The 23,540-nt window shown below is 36.5% G+C and overlaps 1 protein-coding gene across 7 annotated transcripts in view; it reads left to right on the top strand.

Moving 5' to 3' along the window:
• The window catches only part of PLEKHA5 (pleckstrin homology domain containing A5), a 166,699-nt gene that overhangs the window by 78,701 nt on the left and 64,458 nt on the right, over positions 1-23,540 (top strand). For all 7 annotated transcript variants that reach the window (XM_061988854.1, XM_061988853.1, XM_061988850.1 and 4 more), the window contains exons 4-5: positions 21,954-22,037; positions 22,937-23,057. In XM_061988854.1, coding sequence (XP_061844838.1) covers positions 21,954-22,037; positions 22,937-23,057 — 205 coding nt within the window. The remainder of the gene's footprint in view (positions 1-21,953; positions 22,038-22,936; positions 23,058-23,540) is intronic.

Here is a 23,540-nt window from a genome sequence, read left to right as displayed (position 1 = left end):
TGCCCTCAGTGTAGTTGACTAGGCAGTACTTTCCCACACAGTGCCCCTGTTGATTACTAACCATCTCTAAATTAGCATACTGTTGGTTCAAGACTGTTGAAAATCTGTGGGCTCTCATATTTAAAGATGTGTGATGTGAATTTGAAAATATTCATGAAGATAATATTAAATGTTTGTGATTTTAACTCGTCCAAATCTGGGGATTTGTAGAAGACCCCTGCGATCCCTGCAACTGCAACTCTAGTTTTTACTTTTGTACAAGTGAATTTATGTACCACATATATTCATTGTTCTCCTTTTTGCTTTATACTTTTAAAGTAGAACGTTAGTCCATGGCTTTTCTCTGCTGTTACAGAAATTTCCTTCAGTACCTCTGTTAGGATCATTCCTTTCTTTCTGTGATGTTCTTTGTAGTGCCTATGGCTTCACATGTAGGATTAGTAGTTTTGATGCATCCATTGTGGTATCACAGTTCCTGATCTTAGCACACAAGGAATACATTGTTTGCTGATCATTATTTTTTCTTTTCATCCAATTTCCTAGATATTTTTCACAATGGAATCAAGCAAGTGCTTTCTGAGGATCTTATAGACCATTGTGCTTCCAAGTACTCCCTGCAACTGGGACAAGGCTTGCAGGATAAGAGAGAGGATAGTGAGGCAAATGTTGGGACATGAGATCAACAGAGTAAGAGAAATAGCTTGGCTGAGAGCCACCATGTGGAGTCAAGAATTTCTTGGTTGGATTAGCTGGAGTCTTGCAGAGAGAAGCCTAGTACTGTGGTGGGCTGTGCTAGTCTTTGCTTTTCCCCTCCAACTCAGAAAGTATTTTATAATTATTGCTGACAGAAATAAAAAGTTTGCAGGCTGAAGGTAAATTAGAAGGGTGTATTTAGATAACACAGCCAACACGTTATCTTTTTTACTTTATTCTGACTCACATTTTGTCTGACCCTATGATGAGCTCTTTAAAAACCTTTTCTATTAGCTCCTGTTGAAACTGAATCTTATTGTTAAATGCTTTGTCTTCTGTCATCTAGAGGTAGAGATTTTATTGGTAGAAAAGAGTCAATAATTGGAAGCTGCAGTAACATTTCAGATGTACGTGACATCACTCTGGTGTCAGCTTTCTCGAAGGCTAGCAATCCTGACGGCTAAGTTGCTTTTTCTCTGGGTCAGGGTTGTGCGATACTCATTAGGGAACAGCCTCCAAGAGAAAAGAGTTGTACCTCACATACTTCTGTGGTTTTTGTTATTTCTGTGTCAAGCTTTTGGTAAAGAATGAATTTCCCTGGAGACCGGTGAGTAATTCTCATACATTTTAACAACTGTTTTTCTGTAGACATAAGGCACTTTCTTCTTTTGGGGAAAAACACTGGTTTGGTTTTCTTAATCCATCATTTAATAATTTACATTATAAGTAAAATAGCACACAACATTTGTAGCATTCAAGCTAAAAGTTTCAAGAGAAACTTCATTTTAGATATAAAGAGTTGACTTATTTATTAGTTATTGTAACTGTGTATAACTGACAAGATTTTTATTCAGACATGCTTGTCTACTAAGTCACATGTTTAAGAGACTGAATGTGCAGGAATTTGAGCTTTTTTTAATTAGCTTGTAATATTGAATGGTATACACTCTGCAAGGAGAAACCTTATTTTTAACATACAACTCATACAGCAATGTTAGTTAATAGGTGACCATCTTTCAAATGTTATTTTGTACATTATATATGCATGTAGTTGGGGACCAAATGGGAAAACATGCATTTTCTCTTAGAGTATTTATCGGTATGCATATGATCTGCCAAGCTGTATATTTATTTCTATACATATTGAGCTGCAAAAATCTGTCAGCATAAAAATTGTTTAGAAAAAACTTGTAATGAAACCCACAAAACTATATCTGGTCGTAGCTTAGGTTTTAAGTAACTGAAATACACTTCAGTTTCCATTTCATGGTAACTGTTTCCTCATAGCAGAAGAAATATAAAATATTTGCCTTCTTTTCTCCTTCCTAGCACTTAAAGCTACAATACGATGACATTCATAAATCTTGGCAGATTCCAATTTTGAAAGTAAAGTTTTTGTTTTAATATGCTGATAATCTTCTATATTATAGCTAGAAAATTACAGCACACCTATCTACACAGATACTCTGCAAGGAAAACCAGGGTTTTGCTGTGTCACTTGGGTTTGGATTTCTTTCAGTGTTTTCTTTAAGGATGACAAGTGTTGATGGATGAATATATGCAAAACTCTCTTATTCATCTGCTTGAAGATTCTGAGGAGTAGTGAAACTCATCTTGGTAAAAGTTAGATATTGATTTCCAGCAGGAAATCATTTCCAGACTGAATTTAGATAGTCTGAATCAAAGCTGTAGCTAGCTACGTGGATGTAATATGTTAGCTTTCGGAAGCTTGTGCTTAGGATAATTTTATTAATGCATCAACTGACAATTTGTGTGATACAGTAATGAGATGATGATATATTGCAGATACAGAATTGATATCTCGTATGATTTATGTGATTTGGCAGATTACTATTAACATAAAAGTTCCTTTGTAGCTGTGACTCTTTATGTAGGTGGTTGGCTTCCAAGCCAGAACTAAGAGCAATGTACATGTTTTTAAAGTGGAAATATTTTTTTGAACTATAATGTCACAAGCAGAGCATTTTCTATGTCATTATAGTTTCCAAATAAATTTTAATGTTGACATTAGATAAATTGCAATGTTTCATTTCAGTGAGATGTATATCACATCTACTTGGCACGTTTTTTAAATAAAAAGCTTGATAATTTATATTTTATTACCACTTTTATCACTGGGGGTTTTTTTAGTGTAATGGGCTTAGCCAAAATAGAGTTTTTATAGGCAGGTATACTGTCTTCAAAAAAAAAGTATGTTGTGCTTTTTGATACATATGTACACCCTATTGAATATACAGTTTAATGGAAACAGAGACGTTAAAAATGAAGTCCTGGTAGCATTTTAGATTAGGAGTCATATAAGTTGAATGAAACAAATAGCTATTTTCTTGTTCTCTTAACTTGATTTTAGGAATGTGCATAAACTTCTAATTTGCTACTTTTCTTTACCGAAAGAAAACATACAGCTACGCTTCTAAATTATTCAGGATAACTTACTTAAATCCATTCCAGGAGTGGAATGAGAGAGACTGTTCTTAAATGTCAGTCTAAAGATACTTACTACATCTGTTAGCTTTATCACATAGTTGTTAATATGAAATTTTCTGATTTGTTGCTTCACTGAATAGGTACGTAGATTGAATTAGTGTGGTGATGGCTGGAATTTTCCAGTTACTGCTCCCTACCTATAGGAGTAACAACTCTTTCTCACAATTCTCTTGCAGGAATAGATTTTTATAAAAGTGAAAAAAAATACAGTCTAAATCTAAGCAAGTGTTTTATGAAGCCTAATGGGCATCTTGATTTAAATACGTTGCTAAAAGTGGAATATGTTAATGTATTTAAGGATATGCTTCACCAAGTCAAGTGTTGGAAAGAAATGTCTGACTGATTCTAAACTGAGCCGGTTGCATTAGTGCCTGTTTCATCAGTAGAGACGAGGGAAGGGGAGATGGTTTACATATATTTCTTCCAGTATTGAAACTTCTATTTTATCTAAATAGTATGATCTCTAAAAGAACACAAGTGAACATTCAGTGTAATCTGTATTTTTCCGTATCTGGCTCTGGAAACAAATTTCCAGGGGTGGAGTGAGGAGGGAGTGAATACCTGATTTCACCTGAGCAGTGAAATAGTTTAGAGCAATGATCGTTGAACAAATTCTTTTCCTCAAAATACCTTCTGTCTAATGAGGAAAATTATGAACAGCATTCATGGCAAGGCATTACCACTTGTTCACACTTGTTTTTTGTGAAGCTGATGAATTTATTCCTTTAACATTTGATTTTATTTGCTTCATACATTGACCTGTTTTCATCTTCTAGAATGTTCAGTATTTTCCAGAGAAAAAAAGAAAATGCTTACTTTGTGAAGACCATGTTTACTTCTTTAAAATACATACTATGGGATGAAACTTTCAGAATCGTTAAAAGCTTAATTATATTAGGAATGACAATCATTTACATCTTCCAAACTATCCAAATAAAAGAGAAAATAAATTTTATCTGAAGTTGACCTACAATATATTTTTATTTGTGTGTTTTCTGCTCCTTTAAAATGCATAAAGTAGGTTGAATTGTTTTATTTAAATAGGTTTTTTTGCTTCAATTATTACTGGGGAAAGGGCATGAAGAAGGAGGAGACCATGGCAAGCTTTTTTGGCTGACTTGGCATTGACAGGCATTTTTGGACGACCTGCCTGAGGCAACCAGGGAGCAGGAGCAAATTGAGTGTTAAGACACGGTGCAATCAACGAACTTGTGGAAACATCCCAACCTAAGGCAATAATATGGCCAAACTCCCTACATTCATACTCCATGGCAGAATTATTGAGGTGACATTTTGTTTTCAACATGCAAGACTGACTTTTGTGCCCATTTTTCATGTGGAATGAGAAATTACTGGTGAATTGTTTCTCCACACTCCAACTGTTGAAATTCCTGAACCTTGCTTTATGGCTCAAATGGGTAGGAGAACTAATAACATTCACAAATAGTAGTTAGTTCTATCCAGTGATGGAGTTACTGGATCCTGGATTATGGAGTTGCTGTCTTTAATGTTAATGTTGCTTTATGATCTCCTGTTTCTTATTGAGTGGTGAGTCCTAAATATGGTACAGAAAAAATTTCAAATGCTGTGCTTCCAAATTACTTTTTTATTGTAATGTCCACCATAAAGGAGTAACATTATTGTACATACTCCTCTAGACAGTAGCCTGCTTTAGAGATTTCAGAACTACATTGATCAGAGCAGACATACACAAGAAAAGACTGATATGGACTGCAATACGTGTTCTGTGATCTACATTGTGTCTAAATCTTTAGTACTGTGATCTTTAAACAGGAATCTGGGTTTAAAGCAAACAAGTGAACAATTCTCTTTTCTGTCAGGAAGGGTCTTTGTAGTGCATCTACACATAGGGTTTGTCTTTCTTTATAACAATGATAAAGCAGTGTGCTACTATAAACCTGCTGTCTCTAAATGTATTTCACCCTCACCTACTTCATATCTAGGAGAGGGGACATATCAATATAAAGGATGGATGCTGTTCTAATTTAGCCTCAACCAGCAACTAAGCACCATGCAGCTGGTTGCTCACATCCTCCATGTCAGAATTGGGGAAAGAATTGAAGGAGTAAAAGGGTTGAGGTAAAAAAAAAAAATATTTGTGGGTTGAGGTAAAACCAGTTTAATAGGTAAAGCCACACACACAAGTGAAGCAAAACAAGGGATTCATTCACAGCTTCCCACAGGCAGGCAGCTAGCTGTTCAACCATCTGGAATGCACGACTCTATCTCATGGAACAGTTACTTAGGAAGACAAATACCATTGCTCCAAACATCATCCTTTTCCTTCCGCCAGCTTTATATGCTGGGCATGATGTCATATGGTCTAGGATATCAGTTGGGGTCAGCTGTCCTGTCTATGTCCTCTCCCAGCTTCTTGTGCACCATCAGGCCACTTGCTGGTGGGGTAGTGAGAGAAGCCAAAAAGGCCCAGACTCTATGCAAGGACAGCTTAGCAGTAGCTAACGTGTGTGTTTAGTCAATGCTATTTTCAGCACAAATTCAAAACATAGCCCCACACTAGCTACTACAAAGAAAATTAACTCTACCCTAAATAAAAACATCACAAATACCCATAAGGAATGCTAGGAAATTCTGGATACCAGAAGAAGTTATTCTGAAACAGAATGTATAATATGTCAGAAAGTACATAGCATGTAGAACTATTGAGTAGCTGGAGAGCTGTAAAAATTCTGCAAAGCATAGTTTATAAAGATCTGGAATATTTCTAAAATTACTGATTGTAGAAATGTTCTATAAGGTGAGAGATAGTGTAAAAGTATCCTTTTAACAAATACTCTGCTTTATAGTCTTGAAATGTAGCCTAAAATCTGTTTTTCTGGTTGAATATGTAATACAGAAATAAATAAAAAAAAAAAAAAGAGGGAAGACATTTTCACTTCTGGCTTTCATATGAAAGTTCACTGCCTTGCAAATCTCTTCCTTATGTTCATGTTTTCTGGTGGTAAAGGGAGAAATGAGTAATAATCCATACGGTAAACTGCAGTTAATTTGTCATCTTGGATATGATTTTACAAGTCCATTAAAATTCTTTCAAAAGCCAGATTCAACATAAGAAGAACTTCAAGTTCCTGAAGAAGTTCACAGAAGATAGCATTCCCACCTAATGCAGTGACTGGCACTGGATTTTTTTTATTTTAAAATTCAAATAAAATTCATTTGATGTTTGGTGTGATGTCCCTGACCTCTTGCACTGATACACATGAACCAAACTGATTTGTTGTTTTTACAGAAGGCATTTCTGTTTGAAATGAGGCTTCAACAGGATATTTTTCATTACCATATAGCTACACTGTTATAAATGTCTAGTACAGATTAACTGCTCTGACATTAAAAACATTGCTTTTTGCTAGCAGATGGATGTAGTTTGCAGGCTGAGGGTGTAGTTACACCTATGCAATAGTCAGCTGTTGCCAAAAAGGCCTATTCCACCTTCCCTTGCTGCTCTCTGTGTTGTTAGTCTGGAGGAAGGATAATGCCGTGAAAAACAGTTTATTTTCAGTTGCGTGAACTGGATCACTGGTGCCAGCCCAAGAGCAAAAGGTGAAATGGACTTCTTGTTCTAGAACACTAGCTGTTCTCTCAATGAAGTTATAAGCATGTAGCTCCCCAAGAGTTGGCTTTAAGCAAGAGATGTGGACCTGCACATGGAGCATACCTGTGCAGATGACAGCTGTCTCAGTTTCCTGGGTGGGATAGCACTTCCAATTGCAACAGCCATGCCCATACTTGACTTAGTTTGACACTGAAATCCCAGTTCCCAGATGCAGGTTTGGAGCTGTATTTTCTCTGCAATATCGCAATACTTCAGTGTCAGAGCTACATCTGCATTATATTAATTGAGGTGGTCTGTGGCAGGTGTGGATGTTTTCTTCACACAACATCAGAAAATTATCTGTTAGGATTAAAACTCAGTAAGTCATCACGAATGCCACTAGTGTTTTTATTGATCAATGTGTGAGAAAGCAATCTACCAGAGTTGGCCAGAGATGGCTGACGAATAGACTTGGAATGGCACTCCACAATTCCAGCAGCTTAGAGTTTCAGAACAGCTTGACAAAACCACCTGTGGGAAAAAAAAAAAAACCACAACAGCACCCAGCTTCTGGCTCTCCTGTAGATATGAATTTTAATGCAAGAAAATGCTGGCAAGGTCATCAGAGTCATCATGTCTGTTCAGGAGGAGGTATTGTCCTGCAGTTTTCTCTGATGCTGTAGTTGACCAGTGATTGTAATTGGAGAGGCAACCTGATGTGTCCTTTTTCTGAAGGAGTACATGTTGCTGGGTCAGCAATAGTTTTTAATAAATATTGTTATTTCAGTTGTATTGTGGGCTAAGGATACAGTTGTGAGTGTCAGGATGTAAAACTTAGGAGAGTGGTTTTGGTGGGTCTTTTTTTTTTTTTTTTTTTTGTTATATGTGTTTCTTGCTTAGCTGTCAAATTTCCTGACAGGTGGTTTCATAAATAAACTCTAGCTGTTCCTTTGCATTTATGAAAGAAATAGATAATGGAGAACAATCTGTATAGGTGTTGAGACCAACAGGCGTCAAAGTGATTGACAATCTGCATATAAGCACAGAGTGGTAGATGTAAACTCTTGATCAGATGGAATGCTAAAATTTCATCTGATAAATAACGATATAGCCTACTAAATAAATGATGATGTTGTGGTACTTATTTTGGCCAATTAGTCTTTTAAAATACCTGACTGTATGCACATTCTGAAAAGTATTTTTTTAATAATGTAGCACTGCCACTTTCTAAAAGGAAATTCCTTAAATAGTTCATTTGTGTTTACCGATCATACAGATTTTTTTCTTTATTTAAAATCACCAAATGGCATTAATCTACAGAGAAACTGTATTGTTGTTACTCTTCATCTGTCCCACATCCTTACCTAATAATGAGTAACAGTATGACTGAAATGGTCATAAATTGTTGCTACTACTTCAGCATTCTGTCTAAATTATGATTTTCATTTATTTTACACAAAACTTATCACTGAGATGGGAAAAAATACCTAAAACACTATGTAATAGTACTTAATCTTGTGTGTTTGGGTTGACTTGCTTTTTTTGCTGTTTGTAGGTAGGTTGGTTCTAAAATCAATGGATTTTACCATAATAATGTTTACTGTGAGTAATCCTTATATGAAAATGTTCTTTTAACTGGTTTTTCTTTCTTTGTATTCTTTTTTATAACTAAGTTGGCACTTTTATATGGGGGAAGTTGTTTTGAATGATGCAAAAGATTCAACACAGCTGGGAATCATATCATTTGATAACACTGTCATAATGTTAATAACTTTTTCTGTGTGCATTCTAGACCAAAAGAAAGATACTCCAATGCCTGAGGCTCCTACTAATTGTGATGGTGCATATAATAACAGATCAAAATTAAGTAAATAAAACTATATTTGAAAAAGAGTTAATTTCTTTTTTTTCCATTTTTAATATGAATATCAGTAATCACCTGTCTTGGACATAGTCCTTTAGACCACTGCCTTTAAATACTCCCACTTCTCCATTTTTGTGCCTGGTAACAGAGGAAGGGCACCAGTCACCAGTTCCCAGATGTAATTTGACTCCACCTATTTCTGTGACATATTTCTCAGCCCTTTTTCTTGTATAAAATTATGGGTTTCCATTGCTTTTTGATCATACTCATCAAGGCAAGGAATCAATGCTGCAGACTAATAGCATTAAACAGCATGGAAGATAGATTCAGTGCTGTAAAGGGCTGGTTTGGTAATTGCTGACATGTATTTTTAGCACCAACAATTAGGCACAGGCAGACACTTAACTCTGACAATCAGATTTAAACTCACTATAGGAGCATAGGAGCCATTTCTGTAGTTCAGACGATGAGCCCATCTGGCCTGGCACTCTCTCTCTCCTTGGTAAGAATTTGTGCTGATATTTAAGACAAAATGGTGAGAGGAAGTAACACCACATCGAAGTGCAATATTCTTCAATATTATTTTGTGCAAAATATTGTAACGGGGGTTTTTTTTCTGAAAAGCAGTATTTGCTTAAGCACTGTGGCCAGCATAATTTTTAGAAATACTGGAAGCTAACAAGATGAATAGTAGGGAATGATTAATTTAAAACCAGACAAAAAAAAAGGAAATGTGGACTCTTTGCAGTTGGATCTGTTCTCAAGGTTTCTCACAAGCCTTACTGACATCCATGGGTCTACATTAAAATATGTTTTATGTCCACCATTATCTTTAATCTGAAATATTAGGCAAATGAACTTGAAGTGAAAATGTGACCATTAAATGTGGATGTTCCAAGAAAACAATAAAGGGGGTTTTTTTAAAAGGATGTGAATGTGCAGGGAAAATCCTGAGAATTTATCTACTTGTAATTTCAGACATATCAAAACAATTTTATTTGTTGCTAATGTTTCAGTCTTATGGAGCCTTCTGAAACAACTTGCTGCTATTCTAATAAGGCAACAATGTTATCATTTTTCTGAAGTGATCAGTTCCTAAAGCTGAACCAGAATGCACTGAAAAAAAACATGAGAGCAGAGCGAGGCTGAGCTGCACTCTTGGACCGCCAATATGACAGCTGACACATTCAGTGTTCCAGTTCAGTGCCGTGCTTTATACTCTGTGTGTCTCTGTACTTGAACTTTACGTCATAAGCAATGAATATTTTTAATAGAGTTTGTACTCTTTTGTCTGAAATGAATGCAGGCCCACACGTGGTGTAAGCTTCAATTAATTATCCTCTGGGGTCTGGTGCACATATTTGCATATGCTGTATCAGTGGACCACCAAGATTATTCAATTAAATGCTTACAATGGCTTTAAGAAGGCTGGTGATTAAAGCATTAGGGATGACTATTCATTTATAAAATAATTACTTTTATAAATTTCAATGTCTACCCTTATTTCTTGCAAAATAGAATCTGTTGTGAGGGAAAGTCTGCAATACAGGATGACTGCTTTGGTACCACAATTAAAACTGATAGACAGTTGGATGCACCGACATTTCAGCTGCTTTCTTCCATCAGTTTGTTACAAGAAATAATTTCTAAGCATTTCCCAGTTGATAATCTATTTACTTTGTAGAAGCTTGCCAGAACATTTTCCTCTCAGTGCACTGAGGAAGTGTTAATTTATTACCTAGTATATTCTAACTGCTTGATAAGCATGGCTTTCTTTTAAAATTTCTACTAGGTTATTAACAGAAGTGTGTTGCTGTTTAATTAAAATGTCTGTATGCCTAAGTCACTGGGAAAATAATCAAGAAATCACAGAAGTCATGTAACTATCTGAAGACAGTGTGATGTTGTCACACTTCTGTGTAACCCTGGCTAAAGTAAAAAAGAGATTTTCTTCATAGCTGTGGTTCACATAATCCATAATCTTAAACTATCACAAACAAATGAGAAAAAAAGAAAAAACCAACAAAAACCCCCAAACTATCCCTAGAAATCATATCAGATTTTGATCCTAGTGTGCTTAGTTAGATTTGCAAGGCAAGACAGTGTTTTTTCACCAAATGTCGCTTGAAAGTCAGTTGAATTTGAGGTAGTAGCTTACTGAAAGTGTATCACTTAAAAGTTTTATATATATAAAATGTGCATTTGTAACTCAATAAAATTAAGCGGCTTTAATTTTTTGCAGTTGTACAGCAGGAGCTTGATTGGACAGTGGAGTATGCTGTAACTCCTGCAATTTTTCTTTAAACACTCACACTGCTGTAAGTAGTTTGACACTAAACTAAACAAGATTTCAAATTATACGATACAAAACTAAAAAAAAAAAAACCAAAAACATTACAAACAAAAAAACTAAGCAAGTCATATCTTTTATGCAAGCAGTTTTGACTGAAGATAACATATCTGAAATCTAAGGATACTAACAATGGATGCAAAGTGGAATGTGAATTTTGAGAGAATCAGAATCCACAAAATGGAGGTTATTTCAGTAATAGGTAATTGTGTGCTGTTGTTGAATAGTGTAAAGTAGAGAGAGGAAGAAGGGATGACAGTGAAAGCATTGAAATTGTTGCCCAAAAAGAGTAGAAAGTTGAGAAAGGAACTGCATGACACTTAATCATTTAGTGATCCTCTGGGGTTTTTTTAACTGGGAGAGAGGGAGAGACAGAGGCAGAAACAAGGCTTTTAAGTGCTAAATATTGAAAATTGAATGAGTTATGGAAGAGTTATGTAGTAGATGATGAACGTATATTCATAGTGTGCTCTTTTATTTTTTTACTTGAAGGAAAAAAACAAACCAAAATCCAAAAGCAACACACAGACCTCACACAATACAGTGAAAACTGGGATGAAAAGAAATTTTATACATAATGAATGTGGGGCAAAACAGATCACAACTAATACAAACTATAAATAAAGGGCAACTATAACAGCTTACTAAATACCTAGGTTTTGTGAAGAAGAATAGCAGGCTGTTCTGAAAAGCTTTTTCTGTACCAGGGAATGTTACAAACCAGTTGAAAACACTGCGATGAGTAACACTGCTTATAGGGTTCTTGTTAGCAAATGCACAACTGTTCCCAAATAAAACCCAAAGTTTTGTTGGTTTTTTTTTTTTTTTACTGTGTCCTCTGTTTGCTGAATCCACTGAGATACCTTTTGAAAGTGGAGGAGTTGAGTGACAGGACAGCCAAGTTTGTCAGTGCTTGAGAGGCACAGAGAAGTGACAGTGGTGCAGGTTCTTCAAGCCAGGTGGAAATTAAGACATTGCAGCACAGCTTTGATTTTTTTTTTTAGGATATGCTAATGGTGGGCTTGGACTCTTGAAACCATATGAGCTTGCAAATAAGTCTGACCTAAGCCAGCAGTTGGAAATACTTTTAACAGCAAAGTTGTTTCTTTTACGTAGACTGTATATTAGTGTGTTTTAAAATGTATATACAAACAAATATGTTGGTATTAAGCTATTTAACTCCTTACATTCACTATTCTTATGCTTGGAAAAAGAATTGCTAAATATAATTATTGAAAAAAGTAAAAATTGATAAAATTAACTATTAGTACAGTATTTTTCTCTTGCAAGGTGTCTCTAGATTTCATACAGTGAAATGGAAGCATAAGTCAAAACTGCCTTTTGAGTTTGTACTTCTGTTTCTAACACATGCTCAAGACCACATTTCATGCCTATAACACTGTAATCAATCACAAAGGCCGAGACTTGCATGACTGAGCATAGTAATATGTGCTGGAGATAATTTTCTGTCTAGTGAGCTTTAAAAATGTTTAAAGTTGTTATGCAACTATCAAAGCATTTGCTAAAAGTTTTTATTGAATTTGATGCTTAGAGTTAGGGAGGGTGACTAATAGAACTGGATTCTCTCTAACTTGTGGTGAATTTCTCTGGGTAGTATGGAACAATTGTGATTTTGCAGTTACACAGCCTAAGTGCATTTATCCCTTGTAAGTAGAATTCAGGTTTGTTTCTGGGTCTAAAAACTTTTAGCATCATATGTGTAAGAAAATATCAATTAATGGTTCCTAATTAACTCATCTTAATGAAATGCAGCAAGTTACTAGTATGATAATCTCAGTGGTTTAGGTTTAGCAGCAAAGGAAATTTATTCTTTGTATTGGAATAATTGTTGAATGTGGCTTTTTTTTGCTCTCTCCAGAAGTTAGTTTTACTTTTTCCATTCTCTCTGCCTCATCAAGAGAGGCTGCAATATCCCTCCTGCATCAGGGATGCAAGCTTTTGGGCAGCACTAACCAATCAGATATCTGCTCAACAGGAAGAAGTAGTAGCAGTCTGACTGGAGCATCCAGTGCTGCTCCTAGTCCACAAGCCACCTGCTGAACTCTGTGTTGTGGTTTAATCCCAGTCAGTAACTAAGCACTGTGCAGCTACTTGCTCACTCCTCCCCCGCCCAGTGGGATGGGGAGATCTGGAGGGGAAAAACCCAAACCAAGCTTGTGGGTTAAGAATAGTGCAATAAATGAATTAAATAAACTTTAATGATCATAAAAATATTGTAAGAAGAATGGTAATGAAAAGGAATATAACAAAAAGAAAGTGAGAAATAACACCCAAGAAAAGATGAGTGCTACACAGTGCAGTTGCACACCACCTGCTGACTGATGCCCGAGCAGTGATCCCTCCCTCTCCACTAGCTCCCACCAGTTTATATACTGGGCATGGTGTTTTATGGTATGGAACAACCCTTTAGCTAGTTCAGGTTAGCTGTCCTGGCCATGCTCCCTCCCAGCTTCTGGTGCACCTGCTTCACTGTTGCTAAGTAGCATTTCTAAAACATCAGTGTGTTATCAATATTATTCTCACACTAAATCCAAATACAGCCTTGTACCAGCTGCTAGAAAGAAAATGAACTCTGTCTCAGCTGAAACCAGGACACAATGCTACACCACATTTCATCTTACTTTTGAAAGCAGATTGTGAGTGCTTACTGCAGAATTGTTACATTACTGTAATTTGTGGAAACTTTCCAGGTAGTTAACTATTAAGGGATGCTTGGATTTCAGCTATCAAATCTGAGGCTTTCAGATAGTTCTACTTTCCAACATCTACCTTGCTATTTTCTCAAACTTACCTCAAACAACAAAAGATATATTAGTCAATTCTACTACACAGAATTGAAAAATTTCTCCATCTGTAGTGCTATTATGAAGGTATGTGTATTAGACGCTGTGCTTGGAGCTTACAATATGTATAGTAAAATGTGATACAAATCAAGGACATGTAGCAAGTACATCTAATTAATTGCCACATTTATATTTAAAGGTATGTGGCTTTTTGTCCTTTATCAAGTCTCAGTATCTTATAAATTCCCAAATCCATTATCTATCTAGAGTGAAAGACACCTCCCAGAACATTTAGGAAAACTGAAATCAATATTTCCTTTTTCTAGAACAGCTACTTTTTAAAAGCTTCTCAATGTGTGATACAGCATATGCTGTTTTAGAAAGTATATCATCCTAGCATTTTGAATTTTTTAATGTTTGCATTTAATTACATAAACTTAGAGGTTTACATAGGAAGTATGTTAATTGTATCTGCCCAAGTGAGAAAAGGCTTTGTTTTTATATAGATTTATATTTTAATGAAAATATTTGGTTTTAGAATGATCCTATTGAAAGAAATATATATGATTTCAGCATAGTAGTATTGTTCAATCTTTCAGAAAACAAAAATCAATAATAAATTAAAAGCTGGAGCACAGTCAGTTGTATAGAAATGTCCAGGTGGTTTTTCGTTCCAGCATCAGCAAGGATACCAAAACTATCATAACTGTAGCTAAAGAGAGATTAAAATAAAGTCAACAGAATTGACACATTGCCTGAAAAAAAGTAAACTCTAGACCAAAAAAATGGTGGAAACAGCAAGTATAGTTTATATGTTGCATTGTCTGCCAAGAAAAATAGTAAATTTCTTATGCACCTTCCAAAGTGTGTGCACACACAAAGGATTAGAAACACTTGGCTCTTAGCTTATGTGATAATATATGTCTGTCAGCACTTTGCTTTGAAACTTTCTGTCTCTTTACACCTTCTTTTGTTCAGACTGCCTGATGTTAAGTTACCATAGTCATATGTTTTCCAGTGGAGCCATGCAGCTTGGTTTCCAAAGCTGTTGTTTAAAAAGCATAATTGAAAAAAGGCTCATGATTCTAGGGTACGATAGCACTGACAAAAAAGTGCTTGCATTTGCTCTTTACTTTATAATGTGGCATTACAGATTTAGTAAAATAGAAGAGTTAGTATAGCCACAGACCACATCCTTGCTAACAGTTGTGTAGGGACTGTATTTACTTAAATTTTTTCCAAATTCAGACAGCTTTCTGTTAGATCACGCCTAAGTTATTTTATTTATAATATACATTTATTTCAATTAGATAGGAGACATTCTTATACGAGAAAGCAAGCACACAGGGTAAAAATTGCTGATGTGATTTTTTTTTTCCCCCTCTAGTTCAGGTTATGAAAAGCTTCACAGACACAGAATAAAACTGGCCTAGACTTGTCTTATTTTTATCTCCAGTTCAACCTTACTGTTAAATATCAGTACAAAAATTTAGCATTAACATAGAGAGGATGACTTTATTGCTCAGGTAACTTCAGTCTTTTTACCTTATCTGTAATCTTTTAAAGCATTTTGTCATGAAGCAGGTATGAAAAATGCATGAAACTACTTCTCATAAGAAATATTTCTTTATACTCTGAGTATATTTGTGATATATAGATAGAAATGGAATATTTGCATAATAGAGATTAGATTGTCAGACTGTGAATCTTATCTAAGATACAGAATAAATGTTAGGAAGCGATATTTGGTGTACTGTTCTTCTGAAATGTACTCTTACATGTTCACTTGTCAAAAGAAGCAGACTTTCTAAATTAAAGATATGGAGGCCTGTTGAAAATTGTGTCCTGGTTTATAATTTTGTTTGTGTTCTTTCAATGAAGTAGAATTCAGCCTTTCCTTTGATGGTTGCATTGAGAATGAGCAAATGAGAAGGCCTTAGCGTTTGGGAACACTTAAGTAAAATCTGCAAAGAGAGAGCATAAAAGAAGCTTTGAAGTGGCATTTAGTTTTAATTTTAGTGGGAGAAAACCAGATGTGCCTTTGGGAGTTCTGTCCCAGCTCATTTTTTTTTGAGAGGACAGAGAACGCAACCAAATCATACAGTGGAGACCCCAAACCAACTGTCCCCACCCTAGTACTTTGATCTTTCATGCCAATTTTGAGTGAACTGCCCTATTTCAGAAGAAAGATGGTCTAACTCTTTCCAATTCTTTGCATCCTGTTTTCCATTCCAACTGCTGTTATCTGAGTTTATTCCCTATCCAAAGAATCCTGGTACTGTTAAAGATGATAGTAATTTTCAAATCAGCAAAACTGAACAGAATTTTGAATTTGCTGATTTTACAGTGGTATGTGTCAGAACAGAACATTGGTACACAGCTTTTTTGAGTCAGCAGTCCTGTAAAACAATATAGAATGAAAACAAACAGTTCTGCTTGTCTAGGACTTCCACTGGGAATTGTTGCTTCTGGAATTAGGCATTCTGTTGTTATGTACAAAGAAATGGTGTATTTGAATGATAGATTTGAGGGCTTTTTTTAGTAGTCCTTGGATCACATTTGGCCTTCAAAAAGATTGCTGTTCACTGTACATTTAGTGGGTAGATTAAAACTACACAACAAGGCTTTATGAACATGTCTAGAAAAGAAGTAAAATAATCCTGTCTTTTGAAGAGATTAAGAGTCTCAAGGGATGGAAAGGAGAAAGAGTAGATAAGACAAATAACATGAGTCAAATTCAAGGTTACTGTCAACTTCTAAACTGAACAAGATAAATCCTTTTGCTGTGAAGACTTGTCCATGTGCCAGAGCTAAGCTATCTGCTAAATTATACCAAAGTTTGCAGTATTGGAGAGGAAAGGACTGGGAAGGAGAAGTTTAAGGATTCTGGAGAAAAGAGATCAAGTTTTGTCCCTGTATAACCCTGTGGTTAGAGTTTCATGTTGGGGGGATTTATTTATTTATTGTTGGAGGGGTTTTTTTGTTTGGTTTTGATCTTTTTATAACATGCCATTATTCCAGGCCATTGCTGGATCCAAGAACAGAATATTATCTTGGTACATGCAAGAACTATTTTTGCATTTAAATGCTTATCTCTCATGCCATATTAGTTGCATTGATTACTAGAGCCCAACACACCATAGTAGCAAATATTAATGAGGAATAGTTTGTGCCATGTACTGAGTCTGGAGAGTATGCTCATGAATACTAATAAAATATATAATAATTTTTTTCCACCTAGCCTCTAGTGTTTAGCATGCTGTTAATACAACCTAACTATGGATGCTACAGTAGTAAGGGTCAATTATATCCTTCAGTATAAGTGCAACTGTGTGTGTCTGTATAGTTATCCTGTGTTCTTAAAATATGGTATGAAAATTTGATTGAAGAGAGAAGGGAGTGTTTTTTCCATATACTTCTTGGAAGCTGTATCTCTGCACAAGCAAAAAGTTTGTATGCTGGCTTCAAGATGCTTCTATCCAAGTGAATCACTCTCTACCACATGATAGAAACACAAACACATAAATCTGCAGTCGAATCTCTGAATTACACACTGGAGTTTGTGTAACATTGAAATTAAGAGGTCTCAGTAAAAAGAAAGTTGCTTTATTTCCCCAGAGATTTATTAATGATATGTATTATTATACTATAATATGTGAAATACTAAGTATGTGTGTGGACCTAGAAATTCGTGGTTAACTAAACAACTGTCTAAATCGAATGTTGAAGACTGTGAATATCAAAGTGTGTCTTGGTTTTAATAAAACTCCTGTAGTCTGCAAGATGGAGTTTAAAACAAATGCTTTAACCTAGTCTTATGTAGGAGGGTTATGCTAATAATTCAAAGTATTTTACACCTTATGCAAGTATTTTGAGGAGGTTTGTCAAAATATCAGCTAAATTAATGCCAAAACATGCAGTAATTCAGATGAGTAATGAAAAGGTTTTCAAGTGGAAGTATTTAAAATGTATTCATCCAGTTAGACATATTTACACAGTCGTCACACTTCTTAGTTGTACAAGCTGAATTTCTAGTGTTCACTCATGAGATTTCACTTGGGTCTAAGCTGAAGAGAAAGAAAAAGTTCTTCCTTTGCCTCACCTTTTTAGAAGGAAATGACTATAAGATCTCTTAAATGCTGGAAAGTATTGGATATCCCACAGGAATGTGTTTCATGTCTATGGTGTTTTTCCTTTTTTATATAATGTCAACTACACCTCTATACATTTCAACATCAGTAAGAGTAATAAGGAAAACTGTATTTTCTCAAAAAACTTTTTTATATTTTTGGAATACTGACTTATGACTCAAGCTTGAAACATAATATTCCTGAATATGTTTGTGTCAGTCCTTCCTGTCCTCTTCCTTTCCTTTTCCTTTCCCTTCTACCTTTCCCTCCTTGTTTTGTATGACCGCTCCTTTTACAGTATTTGAGTGTGGCCTCATCCTCTGACGGTGTGAGCAGGGTGCACTCATACAAAACATGGGATATGCCTGTAATGGTACTGAGTATTGATAGTCCTTGAACAGAAGTGTTGATCAATTTATTTATACATTTCTGGATGTCAGCTGATAGCCAACTGTTATAACATGAACAAGACAGCAACATTTTGGCAAACCGTGCAAAGTGACAGCTCATAGCCTTTTTTGTTGTTGTTCAATTTGGTGTGAGGGTTTCTGAAATGTTGGAGGGAACAAAAAGTTTTGGAAGGAAGAAAAAGAGGAATCACAAAAAAAAAATTATGCTTTCTTCAAGAATGTTTTGAATCTTAATTCTCTTCAATCTGAGCCATCTTCACTTGAAGGGCGTTGTAGGACCATGACAATTAGGAATTGCAGACAGGTGGACTCTTGTCGTGGTTTGGCCCAGCTAGCACAGCAGCACCACGACAGTCTCTCGCTCATTGTCCCCATTCACCCCCACCCTCGTTAGGATGGTGGAGGACCCAGCGAAATGGGAGTAAAAAGAAAAGCAAGATTGTTGTGGATTAAGACAAGGGCAGGGAGGGCTCGCTGCCAATTACGGTTCTGGGCAAAACAGACTCCAGTACTCGACTTAGAGAGGAAAGTAGGAAAGTTTATTCTACAAGAAACAGAATGGAATAAAAGCAAAAAGGGAGTAGGATGATGAGAAAATTACAACCAGCACTTTAAGATCTCCCTCCCCCATCCCTCCTTTCTTCCTGGGCCCAGCTCACTGCTCCCAATATCTCTACCTCCTCCCCCCTTAACGGCTCAGGGGGGCAGGGAATGGAGAATGTGGTCAGTCTCTCACAGATGGGCTCTGCCGCTTCTGTCTTCTCAGATGAGGACGACTCCTGGCATTCTTCCCCTTCTCCAACACAGGGTTCCTCCCGCAGAACACAGTCCTTAACAAACTTCTCTGGTGTGGGTTGTTCGCAACAGCTCTGGCTTCTGCCGATACAAGGTCCCTCACACGGGATGCAGTCCTTGGTGAATATCTCTGGCATGGATTCTTCACCACAGTTGCAGCTTCTGCAGTTACAGAGTCCCTCTCTCGGGACAAGGCCTCTTCTGGGCATAACTGTAATGAGCTGCTTTGTCGTGGGTTCCTCCTCACAGTTGCAGCTGTGGATATTGGGTCCCTTCCTCGGGACAAGGCCTGCTCCAGCCATAGTGATAAAGGCTCCCTCCTTCGGGACACGGCCTCCTCCGGCCATAGTCTCTGTCCCTGGCTCAGGGCCTTTAATGAAGTGAATTGCTGCCCCTGGTCCAGGGCCAGCTTTAGCAAAATGAGTCTCTGCCCCTGATACGGGCTCATTATCAAAATGAGTCTCTACCGCCAATGCGGGGTCTTTAAAGAAATGAAAACAAATCTCAGCTTCACCAGTTCTCTCCATAGAATGCAGGGGCATCTCCGCTCCAGCACACCTCCTCCTCTCTTTCATCACTGACCTTGGAGTCTGTATGGTTGTTTCTCTCACTCTTCCTACTCCTTGCACCACCACCAGCCAGGAAAAGAAGAAGGGGCAGAAGAAGGAAAGAAGATGGAGGAAGAAACCTCCCCTCCCGGCTTCTTCTCAAAAAAGTGATCGTGGAGGCGTCTAATTGGCTCAGCCCCAGAAGTGGGTCTGGCTCAGAGCTGGGGAGAGTTGTGAGCAACTTCTTACAGGAGCCATCTTTACAGCCCCTTCCCCCTTACCAGAAAAGGCTGTCATGTCAAACCATGACAACTCTTTTCTGTCCCCGTAGTTCTGCAAGAGAAGTTTCTTCAGAAGCTAAAGTCAGAAATCTGGTGGATCTAGTGTAAAGTACTGGCTTTCGCTCCTTAACATGTCTATCCATTTTAGGTATTAGTAGGTTTTTGCAATCCCAGTAAAGAAGGTGCAAATAATTAGAATTATCTTTCTAATCTTGCACTTTTGGTTTATGCAGATTTATCCAACTATCTATTGACCATGAAAATAGTGCGAATATTTTATTAGGCATTCATTTGGAGGAAACTTATTTAGTAATGCTCCATAACTGCAAAATTTTGCTATTCAAAGGAATTCAAAGAAACTTAGGGAATGTCAACATAGTCTCGTTAGCTCTAGGCTGTTTAAGAAGCAGGAAGGGTAGAGAATGTAACGTTTTTGAGACAAACTGAGCTTCACAGTTAAGCTAAGAAAGTTAAATGAAGAGTCAATAAAGGAAGTAGGTATTAAGGATAAAGTGCCATTCAAAGCTTTTGTTGTTGTGTGCCTCATCTGCTATCTTGCAATTAAAGCACATTTTGGTTTTGTCCAAGTTTGTTCTCTGTCAAAGAATGTTTTATAGGGCTGAACTTGTGATACGAAAGGCATAATATTATATACAATAGCTTATATGAAAAAGATTATCATCACATATGGTTGCAAAACTAGGTATTATCAAATAGAATAACTTTCTTCATGATTTATGGTGCTGATTTCAAGTTTTGTGAGGGTTTTTTTGCATTATATATCTATTTGGTTTTAAATATTATTTAAAGTGTTAAAAACAGGAGAGGTGAGTTTGTTTTAAAGCATATAAGTTTTAGCCAGATAATGAATCTGCATTATATACTCGCTGCCCTTTCTGATTTCTTCTTGTATGCTTTTTAATCGCTAAATCAGGTTTTAATTTTGTCAATGCACCTTTCCTACTCTGTTTCCTACGTTTTGAGGCAAGTACTAAAGGGGTTATTGCAGTTCAACCACCATTGCCTCTTGTAGTTGCATAGTCTTGCTGCTGTGGCAGTTCCATGCTCTCAGATGTGCTTGTTGCATAACTGGGGTGGGACTTTGTGGCTTGCATGGGAGGCTGGGAGTAGATGAGCCCCAGGCTGCAGCAGGCATAAGTTATACCTGTCTGATGACTGACATATTTGGAAGGTAGTAAAGGCAATTCCTCCTCTTCTCTTCCTTCCCCTCTAGTGCTGGAGGGCTCAAGTCAAGACATTTCTTTCTTGAGTGGCAGCAGCTGGTAGTTGCTGACTTTTGGCAGTTTCTTCTAAATTGTGGGAGCTGCTGTGATCTAGGAACACCTGCAGATCAGGGGAACGAGGTACTGGAAAGTGAGCATTTTGTGCTGATGAGGGTGAAGTCCTCAGCTTGCCACTCGAATGTACTCCCAAGATTGCTGCAGGGGAGCAGCACTCAGAATTTTAAAAATCAGCAAAAGTAGAACTACTTTGTGACACATTACTCGTGTTCCAATCATTGACATTTTACCTGTATAATTTTAAACTAATAGCTTCATGTTCCAAACTAGAAGACAACTGCTTTTATGGTACTGGTGTTTTATCCTACAAAGCAGATGTTCATATCTTACATTTAACTTACCCCTGTCTAGATAAAATCCTATTTGTAAATATATACTTAGCTGAAGTTATTGTTGATCATATATGAACCAGCAACACTCTTACTGCTCTGGATTTTAAATGAAAAACCATTACCAACCCAGTGTAAATCTTTTCCATCTATTTCCAGAGTATTAATGAAGATTCTTTAACAATTGTTATCATCCTTTATATATGCATGTCTGTCTATATTCACGTTCATTGTTATATGCCTTAATGAAATAACAATAATTGTTTTCACTGGGCTGATCCATTCAATGCACTGGATTTATATACCTGAATTGAATTTTTTTTTAAAAATGTTGCCTAATAATTTTCTTTTATCTGTCTTCTACAGTCATAATGAACGAAAAGTAACCTGCAAACATCCAGTAACAGGACAGCCATCACAGGATAACTGTATTTTTGTTGTGAATGAACAGTAAGTGTCATCTATTTCAGCCTATAAAACACATGTTTTAAAACTTGTTAATATTGAAGTAAGATTTGGTGGTTTCTAATTACAATATATAAAGTTTTACTTTCTTAATATTATAGGAAAGTAATAGTAAATATTGATTACACATTTTTAAGATTAAAAAAAAACTCAAATTACTTATATCCTAGAAATGACTGCATTTGTGCACAGTATAAATTTCCACTTGTCACTTTAGTTATTTTATATAGTGTTAGCAAAAGACCTATATATTCTATAATAATCCAAAAAGAATTTTTTACTAATCACTTAAGGACAATCTGCCTTTAATGGATCATATTTTGCCTGGTAGTTTCTCCTCAAGCAGTTATTTTCTTGGTCAGTTGAGACACTTTCTGAATTATTGGGTATCAACTTGGTTTTGCTATCTTTGCATTACTTTTGTAGCATACACAATGATATGAGTAGGTATGAATGCAAATCATACCTGACCTCAACATTCTCTGTGCTACTCACCACTGTTGCTGCAGTGTGATGGACAGAGTAAAAACCATCAGAACTGCAATATGTGAAACTTCACAAGCTTGCATGTTCTCACTGAAGTGGGACAAAGCCATATGGGATCTTTGGAGAGCATTTATTCCTATTTCCAACTCATGCTCATACCTATCTTTTTTCATCCTACCTTATCACTAATAGAGGATTCCTATTCAAAAACATCTTAAAATTCAGCTATAATAGATTTAAGTTTAAAACACAGTGCAGGTAACTTTACAGTGAAGTGTGAATTACTTTCAAATTGGAAAAGTAGGACACAGGCTGTATTAGGCCACAGCCAGGGGTGTTTTTTAATAGCAGTCTGCACACACGGCATGTTCTAGTGCTATTACATATTCTATTTTCAGGACTGCTGCAGCAATGACATCTGAAGAAAAGAAGGATCGACCAATAAGCATGATATGTGAAGCAACTAACTATAATCTGACATCAGATTATGCTGCTCATCCAGTGAGCCCTGTGGGCAGAGTAAGTCTTTATGTCCAACTTAAATGAAAATTAAAATCATTTGGTTATTCTGCTATATATTAAGATCACTCATGAACATACCTATTATTGACTTATAATCACAGAGTGGTAGGGGTTGGAAGGGGCCTCCAGAGATCATCTAGTTCAACCACCCTACTAAAGCAGGTTCACCTAGATCAGGTCACACAGGAATGTGTCCAGGAGGGTTTTGAAACCTTCAGAGAAGGAGACTTCACAACCTCCCTGAGCAGCCTGTGCCAGGGCTCCCTCGGCCTTACAGTAAAAAAGTCATTTCTCATGTTCAAATGGAACTTCCTGTGCTCCAACTTGTTCTTGTTAGCTCTTGTCCTGTCACGGGGCACTACACAAAAAAGACTCACTCCATTCTCTCAACACCCACCCTTTAGGTATTTATAAGTATTGATGAGGTCCCCTCTCAATTTTTTCTTCTCCATGCTAAACAGCCCCAGATGTCTCAGTCAT

This window comes from Colius striatus, chromosome 1, assembly GCF_028858725.1.
Source record: "Colius striatus isolate bColStr4 chromosome 1, bColStr4.1.hap1, whole genome shotgun sequence".
NCBI lineage: Eukaryota > Metazoa > Chordata > Aves > Coliiformes > Coliidae > Colius > Colius striatus.
Note: the sequence above shows the minus strand (reverse complement) of the source record. Positions and strands in the feature narration are given on the sequence as shown.